Genomic DNA, 9,655 nt, shown 5'->3' on the forward strand with positions numbered 1-9,655 from the left:
CCCACGTCGCTCGTTCGGGCTAAGCCCGGCCGGGCCCCGTGAGGGGAGGCCCGGCCACCAGGCGCTCGCATTCGAGCCCCAACCCCGGGCCAGGCTCCAGTGTGGGGCCCTGGCTGCGCCATACCGGGTGACGTCACGGTCCTTGATTTTAATCTATTCATAAAGGGCTTTTGTTGCAGTATTACTTTATTCAAATGGCAGTCCAGGACAATGAATGAGCATTAACTGGCTCCTTCAGTGAGCTCTGAACAGTTTTTAATATTAGGCTGTGAACAGTATAACAATAGTTTAATTTAATACGTGTTCCAAGAAGAAATGGTCAGCTTCAGCCTGAGTTAGAATCAGTTTTTTAGCCAATCAATAGGCCAAAACTTGATTGCGTGTGTTATGATTGTGCTTTGTATCCCAGCACTGAGGACCCATCCACCCCCGAGTTCAGTGTCAGCACAGTGGATGAGTGGTTGGAGGCCATCAAGATGGGCCAGTATAAAGAGAACTTTTCCAGTGCTGGATATGTCAGCTTGGACTCAGTCCTCTACATCAGTGTCAGGTACAGACGGCTGGTGTCTCCTCCTTGTTTACCGAAACACTCAAAAGATCAAGAATGTCAGAAAGAGCCATATTACATTCCACTTGAGTGTCATTTGAAATTAAAGAAGGGGGGTTTATACAAGAATCCTGAACATGAATCCTCAACACCAGCACATCTGAAGTACAAGAAAGAATTTTTCTTTAAAATTTCACTTAAAAAAATAATATTTTTGTCTGCATTTTTTTCTGTTGTGCTTGTAGTGAATTGGCTAAGATGGGTGTGAGTTTGGCCGGCCACCAGAAGAAGATTTTGGCCAGCGTGCAGAGCCTGCAAACCCAGGGGACCAAGTATAACAGTTTCCACATCAACACATACTGAGCCAGGGCCAAAATGGATGCTCCTGTAAAGAGTTGCCCCTCTAAAATGGAGTTGTAATGGATACTCTGTGCTCAGGCCTCCATTGATTTTGAAACACACTAAATGGGAGACAACATGTACACTTGACTCCTTCACTTTCTTGCAGTTTCACCATTTTTCCCACCCTTGATGGACACTACCGGTTTTAGCACTCAGAGTCCCAGCAACAGAACCACTATTATGGAGCCACAGAGAGACACATCCAACAACAAGGCAACATCCCAGATCACATCATATCAGCTCAACAAAAGAAGAAAAAAAATTTAAGAAAAGAGATGACAAAAAATACACACAAACAAATTAGAATATATATCATCACTGTCTGTGAGGTGTACAATTGGTTTTTACTGTCATTTTGTTTATTTTGAGTTTTCACCTTGAAGTTTAAAAAGGGTCAGAAGATATGTATATGTGTAGATATGTTTATATGGGATGTGTGTCCCACAATCGTAGAGATGGACCTAACGTTTGTATTGGTGGTGAGGTTTATATCGCTCAACCTTAATAGGAATTATTACCTAGTACCTGTATGGCCCCTTCCCCTGCTCTCTGTAGGAACAGGAAGCCAATGAATGAGCCTGAATGACATGAATGTGTGGGGTGCGGGGAAAAGAAAAACTGGACCTTTAGAGATAGAGAGCGATGTAGGTTTTGCTAGCTTATTTAAGATGGAAGTATAATTTGTTTACATAACGTATTTGACCAGGACAAGGGCTTCCCTAGGGACTGCTTTCAGACACACTTCCACAGCAACTAGGCCCAGTGTATGTTTGCTAGTCTGCTTGCACTTATGGCGTAACGGAGTGCAAAAACAACTTCCGAAGGTGCACAGAAATTTTTACTCTTCCATAACTGTTTATTCCAAACAACTATCTATTGAGCTGTTACAGTGTGATGTTGTTGGGAATATTTCAGCCTAAGAGTTTGCCTTCCCGTGTTTCAGGTGTATTAGGAAACTTATACTGTAGTGTTTGGTGTAGAGCAAAGGTGATGCAAAGGTCATGACAGCACTGACACTGTTAAGAGTGTGTAACTTGTTTTTTCATTGTACCATGTACAGTAACCTTAAAATCTTCATCTGTGCAACATACCTCCAATCCCACTATAACATTTCCTTTCACCAACTCCCCTGGCTGCATTGTTACACAAGGCTACTCACACCAGTAATTACAGTGTTTTGTCTAACAGAGTGTCATAGTAGTGAGTCCTAAAACCTGGAACTTAGCGTTTTTGACATTCTGGTTCCCGGGCCCTGAGGTCAATGGGGTGTTTTTTGAATGGGTTTCTGGTTAGAAACTTGACATAAGGTCTGTGGTTAACACAAGGTCAGTACATTTTAATGGTTTGTTCTACAAAATACACCAGTAAATACCCCACTAATGATTTTTTATGCTTTTACATGTCTTAAAAAAGGCAGTTGCTAACAAGCGGGTAAATGAGACTACAGATACTCTTTGGGATATTAAAAGTCATCACACAGAACACGAAGACTCACTAGCCCACCTTTATAGCCTCATTGTGTTTATACTTGCTCACTTGCAAATTATTCTAACTGACACAGCCATGATCAGTAGCCAGATCAAATCATGCTAGGAGGAAAGGATTTTGCAGAAGCGGTAAGTGCTCTAAATCAAATTATGAGCTTGAAGCTGTAATGGTAATGCTGAAGTCATGGGACTGTGGTGTAGTTTGTTTAAAGCCTAGCAATAGCTTTTTACTTCTGGGGATCTTATTTTAGCTTCAAAAATCATAAAGTGGTGTTCACCTGTGAAGATTATCTTGCTGAACAAAATGTGTAAGTGTCATAAATTGTTGTTTGTCACAGAGCTTATTTTCTGCAATAATCCAAAAGCCTATGGAAAAATCCCATTGGCTTTTGAACCGAGGGAACCAGGGTGATGCTAACTTCCAGGCTGGCCTACAAAAATACCTCATCCCTAAGGCACTCTAAAATCTGCCTGATGAAAAGGAACACCAGAATGGACCCTTTTTCCAACAAGATGAACTATACACCATGTTAATTTACTGCTGTACCACCAAGAGAGGGTAAATTTTACTTAATGATTTTTGTGTGTGTGTGTGTCTTGTGTGTACTTTCACTTTGTTATCAGTCATGCCAACCTATCTCAACCATCTCAAAAGTCAGAATAGCACCCATGAGGTAAATTTACAAAACCATGTTTACAGCAAAAAAAAAAGCAAATAAATTGGTTTGTCGGTGTTTCCCTTGTCAGGAGGAAACTGCTGCTTCTCATATTAATGTTAGAGATGATGGGATCCTCTTTATGTGCACTGCATTAATAGCACTGAAACTGCTTTTAGTGTATTCCCAAACCCCAGTTTTAATAGTATGTGTTACCCCTATAGGATCAACAGTGGCATAAAGTACAGTATACAGTATATGATTGTATCATAGTGTAAAATATGTACAGTGTTGATTTCCAATGTTAGAATGTTTGTAATGATAACAATGATGATGACTATGATGTACTTTTATTGTGAAAAAGAGATTTCTGAAGTTGTTCAGGAGCAGGCCATACGGGAGAAAAGTGAAGAAAGGTGATTCGTTGGTCTGAACAAAGGAATGTAGCACGGTGTGATGCTTCGACTGACAGGTGACAATGACTGAAGTTTCTGCAATAGTGTTAGAATGAGTAGAAGGGACGTTTCTTATTGATACAGTGGCTTAACTTGCATACCCACCTTAAACAGTAATTACATGCACTTTCTAAGCCTGTCTCTGCATACAACACCACTTTGAAAAATGTTTCCTTGGGTGAGGAAGGGTAAGAAAGAATGAGGTGGAGAAAAGAGAACTCCTCAGATCAAATTTCAATTCACTGGCATCACAGACGTTTGTCAAACCTTCCCGTAGTAAAACAATCACAGTTTAGCAGTTGTACCTAGGCACAGCAGACCTGTCAAGCTTTGCACTTCTTCACATGCTGAAGTGGTGAACATGGAAATCTAGTACTGTATGACCATTTCAAGTTTGGATGGTATGCTATTTTTTACCTTTCCAAAAATCAAAAACACAAGAGCTAAAGTGGAAGCAATAGATTAAACAGTGTGTTTACTGTATACGCTCTAACATAAACTACAATTGTTAGCATGTCTGGCAACTGGCTTACTACTGTACATACAGTAGAAAACATGTGGTAGCCTACCTCCAAAGTCAAGAAGCAGCAATAAACTAGGTTATGGTTGTAATTTTTAGGACATTTTTTCAGTTTTCATTTTAAAATTAGTCACCTGGTAATATGAAATTTTAGCCAAAGATGGCCTTTCCAATCACTGAGTGTAAAAAAGATGGACAGGCTAAGAGCTCCCCGAAGTGAAGCCAGCGCGATGTGATCGCCCCCTGGCGGCTGGTTGCACTATAGGTCATAAATCCCATCTCCTCTATGTTAGCAGATGGGACATGAGCCACACTAATAACTCAAAGTACAAGTCAGATAATTTTTCCCAGAGGTTGCTTCTTTGGTTTTTGGTAAATATTATCAAGCTGATGGTGTATCCAAGCAGTCATTTTCTGTTAAGATTGTTTTTAGTAAGTTATTTGATATAAAAAGAGGTGTATTTTGGTTGATTTAATAACTTACTGGTGGTCCAATGCTGTCACTCCACCTCTGGTTGATACTGCACAGAATACAGTTGCAAAAAAGGAAAATGACAGCTGCCGTATTCACAATATTTTGCCTGAAAGTTTCATAATGGAGGGAAGTGGTGATGCCATGTTCATCATATATGTGTTAATGTTTCCAAAAAATGGACTGAGCCAATAATAGCTTAAATAGCTGTTGCTACAGCTGAGATCATCTGCTAGCAACAGCCTTTCCGCCAGCAAATCCAGCAGCTGTCAGCTAGAAATGAGAACCTGCTTTTATCTACCTCCATCTCAAATCAAGAAACCACCATTTAAAAAGTTAGTAATGGCTTTGATGGTAAATCTGCCACCACTACCACTGTAAGCTGTATACAGTATATTGTGTTGGAATGGAAAGCTTCACAGGCCTAGCAACAGTCACTGAGGGGGTGGGGCTTAAATGGTCACCAGAGTTGAAATTGCCACCACTAATTAATAGAATAAAAAGATTTTTTACTTGTAATTTTTCTGCCCTGTTTCAGAATTTATAAAGTAATGGCACAGAAAATACGTTCAGAGGGCAACGATGAATTTTTTCTTGCCAAAGAACTTTGCTGGTTAGTCAAATAACCCACAGACAAAATTCCAAATCAGAGAATATAGAACTGGTCATTCTACCCTTGCTAACTCTATGATTTCACTCTAGCAGCCCACCCTTGACTACTGGCCTTTTAGATGCCTTATTTAGTGAGCTGTTCTTTTGTTTTATAAAGGCAATATTAAGAGCAAATTGTATGTACAGGTAGTATTAATTTGTGTTCTTAAAATGACCTCACATCCGCACCCTGGTTTTGTAACATCCCAGAGATCTCCCTCCGATTCACCTTCGCTAAAGCCTCTTTTAGACAGAGATACCACTATACTGACGTTAAACTGGCTTTCCTTATTCCGGCTTTGCTTAAAAGCTGGCATAATACAAATCCCAGGGCCCTGGCATTAGAGGTTTAACATGACATCCTTCACCAACCATGCATATAACACACGTTGCACTAGGAAGCATATGGTAACGTTTTTGCTTTCAAGTCAATACTGGCAGATGAACACAGTTTAGGGATGTGCATTTGTTATCCTGCACATTTATGACACGATTCACAGTTGGTGTGCATAGTGTGCAACATGTTAATGATTATGGTCACAGATTATGTTTCTTGTGAGCAATATTAAAATTTTAATTCCCTTGCAGCACAATGCACAAACATCAAAACTTCCTCTGCTTACGATCTTCTTTACCCCCCCCCCCCCCCCCCCGCAGCTGCCTCTCCCCTTCAAAACAGGGTTTGAGGCAGAATGGCTGTGCCAGTTTCATGGCAGAATAAGAGGTTCAACACTGACCCCCTCATACTAACTTGGTACTTTATACAGAACAGAGAAAATTGGTACAATAACCCCTGCCGTGGATGGGCAGTGTGAAAAGTGGCTTAAGATTCCTAAGCAGAAAAACACGATTTGGTTCTGACAAATAAATCTTAAACCTGATGACCTGTAAAAACTGATGGAGAAAATGACACTATTGATCTTATTTATTTGAGTAGCAGCATAGTCACTGATGAAAACAAAATGCAAAATATGGATGTGGTTGGCTTACAATTTGATATTTTTAGATGAATACTTTTTTTATATGCAAAATTCTTCATGCGTTTTCAAGGTTAGCACAAACGTGGGTAAATGATGACAATGTCCTTCCGAACAAGCTTGTTCAAGAGAAATTTTAAGATTACAGAAACACTCAAAATCCCTGGTTGTGTCACTTTCCACCATATCAAGGTTAGTTATGTGGGTTGGTTTGCTTAATCTCAAATACAGTGTTTGTCCCCCACTCCCTAACAAGTCTATAGTGTAAATGTTCATGAGTGATTCTCATTTGAGACTCCCATCTCCATCTCTTTCTCTCCTCTCTCTCTCTTTCTTTGGCCACCGTACAATGCTTATTTGTCCCCATGCCAGTTTCCTCTGCGTTGCTTGTTGCAAAGGGTGTAGGCATTCTAATGTCTTTTATGTTGCTGTAATAAATATGGTAATATTTCTAATTTCTCACTTGAAGCCTGTGGTGTCTTTTCTTTTCACAAATTCTCTGCACTTTCTGTCAGTCTCTCTCTCTCTCAGACACCCACATATATATACACGCACACTAAAAATATACTGATGCACTTGCACAGTTCTAAAGTATAATTACACTAAGACTTACATAATATGATGGTTTATAATTCAAAGCATTTTCACATGAAAGTGTTATAAAGCCCTCACTTTCTTTTTGCTATGTAACAAAGCCCGGAGGTATGGCATCATTTTGTTTTGGTGAGAGTCTGACCAGTTTTGCCAACAATCAGTGCATGACTGGGAAAATCGAGGATAGCCTCATTTATCCCCTGCTCTTCTCTTAAGGTGATAGTGGTGGTGAAATACCTATCCTATCATTCTTGAATGGTAAAATATGATTGTCCTGCAAGCACATCTTCATCATCTGTGTGTGTGTGTCACTGACTGAGAGATAATTCTGTCTCAGGGGAGGGGTGAGGTCAGTGACTCCTGGCCTTGGTTAACCCCTTAATGCACTGGCCCAGTTGCTGTCACTCTATGTAACCACCATTACACCTCATTTAGCCCATCATATTAGGCTCCATGTTCCCATATCGTTCACCCCTCTGGTCTCTCTCTCACTCACACACAGACAAACACAGTCATGCTTCCATCACTTCAGGGGACATTACAGTGACTTAAATTCATTTTCTGGAGACTTACCCTAAAATTAACTGTAACCACTACCTGCCCAGTCTTAACTCTTAGGTCGGAGGCACACCGAGCTGACCGAGCTAGCAGCAACATAAGCCGACTGTTACATTGCCTCATGTTACCTTTGTCCTGGCCAGCTGGGTTGAAAAAATGGCACTTGAACACACCTCACAGACTACAGCCAAAGACAGACTAGCACTTACATTCTGTGCATGCATGGCGGTATCTGTGGTCACCATTCAGAAAGGGAAAGAAGAAGATGGCAGGAGTACAAGGTGTAAACAAGGCAGCTGTCATTCGAAACAGCTGCTGTTTATAGCTGATTGTAATAGCGAATATGTCTGATAAGAAGTTACAAATGGCACTGTCGTTCTCTGCCCTTGGTCTTTTGGATGTGGAAGACGAAAGGAGACCATGGAGGCAAAAAAACAAGGAGAAACCACACTAAATGGGTGAAATCATGGATACTTAGAGCAACAGGCTAAAAGGGCTTTCCTGAACCGTTCTCTTCTCTTGTATTGATTTGCTAAGCAGAACAGTTAGTCCGACTGGTCTCTGCCGCCAGATCAACATGCTGAATCGGCTAAAAAGCTGCTGACATGGTCCGACTAAGTGCCAGCAGTGTGGGACACACTGGGAAGATGGGCCCCAACAGACGCTCACCAGTGGCCCGATGGCTTGTTGTGTCATGGTCCTTACACTTTCCCTTAACCAGTGGTGGAAAGTAGGTAAGTGCATTTACTAAGTATTGTACACGTACAGTTTTGAGGTATCTGTACTTGTTCATGTATATGATTATTTCGATTTTCTGTCATTTCATACTTCAACTTCACTGGAATTTAAGGCAAATACTTTTCACTTTTTTACACTTTTTTCACTATGTTTATTTAATAACTTTAGTTTTATTTTAGAGTCAGATCAACTCACAACATAAGACTTTATGGATCCCTGGTGAAAAAAATCACACACTATCCAGCAGTATTTCATATTATAAGCATGTTAGCTCCACCTTATATAACATGCATCAATAATTATAATCCAGTAATGTAAAGTAATGTGAAATGTGCCATTCTGCATAATAAATATTTTTACTTTGGTACTTTCAGTAGGTGGATGCTAATGCTTTTGTACTTTTAATTAAGTAACAATTGTTTGTGAGACCTTTATGTGTAATAGGGTATTTGTACACTCTGGTATTGCTATTTTTACTTTGACTATTTGTTCCAACATTGCTCTTAACCTGAACCCAACTTTAAAACAAGCTGTTACTCCAAAATTTGATGATTTATGTTTTGGGGACATGCTAGTTGTCCCCATAAGGATGTCAGGTCGTACCCACACGCACAGGTACAAATTCAGAGCTGTTCTGTGTTTCCTCAGTTTCTGTCTCCTCCCACTACCCTCCTCTTAATCTTTCTGTTGGCCTTGTGCATTCACATTTCTTCCTCCCCTTTCCTATCTAACCTGTGCAGACAGACAGGTTGCTGCTAGCTCTCTGACCTCAAATATCCCATTATTTCTTTCTTCTCATAGCCTTCTAATTTGCCCCACCTCCATTCGTTCATCCATCCATCCATCAATCCAAACGTTTTCTCCACATGCAGTTTTCTCCGTGACATCCCTAGCCTCTCTCTGTCTCATTGCTATCACCAGTGGGTTTCCTTTCATTATTAAATATTAATCCATTACTTCGGGCCTTTGTCTCCAGGTGTCTTAACAGGAGAATGTCATCTCACATATTTACTCAGGATAACATGGAGGCTACCGGGAGCCAAACGCTTTGGCGATTGATTCATCAGGCAGCTGTATTGACATCATGTGAAAAGGTCAGGTGTCCCCATAGAGAACACTTTAAAAGGCCACTGGTGACTGATGAGCCTGTCATGTTTGCATCACATACATGCACAAGCCCTTAGTATCTCACTATCTATCTCTGCCTCTCAGTAACTCTGCTCCGCTTTCTCTCTCTCTCTCTTTCTAATACACACACACACACACACTCCCATGGGAATAATAATTGGGCTCCTCTGTCATGTTGTCAGCTGTGGGTTTGAGTGTCCCCTCATGTGCAACAACAGACATTAAAATAACACAAAAACCCACCAGCCATAGATCCACCATGACCTCTGCAGGGTCAGCCATATGTGTACATGTATATGTGTCCACATATGCTTATGAGACTAAAACTAATGCTTGAGTTTAGGTGAGTGAGCAGTGTGAGTATCAGAAATGGAGAAAAAAAATGGAGACATAGATAAAATCTAAGCCGGAGGAAAAAATTCATCAATCATTGCTTAAATTTGCTAGAGCTCCTGCTTTGTCACTCTTGA

General features: G+C 40.5%; 1 protein-coding gene across 2 annotated transcripts in view; it reads left to right on the plus strand.

Moving 5' to 3' along the window:
• LOC109969361 (ephrin type-A receptor 3-like) overlaps positions 1 to 2,685 on the plus strand; it is a 91,564-nt gene extending 88,879 nt beyond the window's left edge. Inside the window, exons 18-19 of one of the 2 annotated variants that reach the window (XM_020616190.1) lie at positions 410 to 550; positions 793 to 2,685. In XM_020616190.1, the coding sequence (XP_020471846.1) occupies positions 410 to 550; positions 793 to 910 (259 nt within the window). In that variant the 3' untranslated portion in view covers positions 911 to 2,685. The remainder of the gene's footprint in view (positions 1 to 409; positions 551 to 792) is intronic. The other variant, XM_020616191.1, reaches the window with a different exon arrangement.
• The last annotated feature ends 6,970 nt before the right edge of the window (positions 2,686 to 9,655 follow it).

This window comes from Monopterus albus, unplaced genomic scaffold (assembly GCF_001952655.1).
Source record: "Monopterus albus unplaced genomic scaffold, M_albus_1.0 scaffold172.1, whole genome shotgun sequence".
Lineage (NCBI taxonomy): Eukaryota > Metazoa > Chordata > Actinopteri > Synbranchiformes > Synbranchidae > Monopterus > Monopterus albus.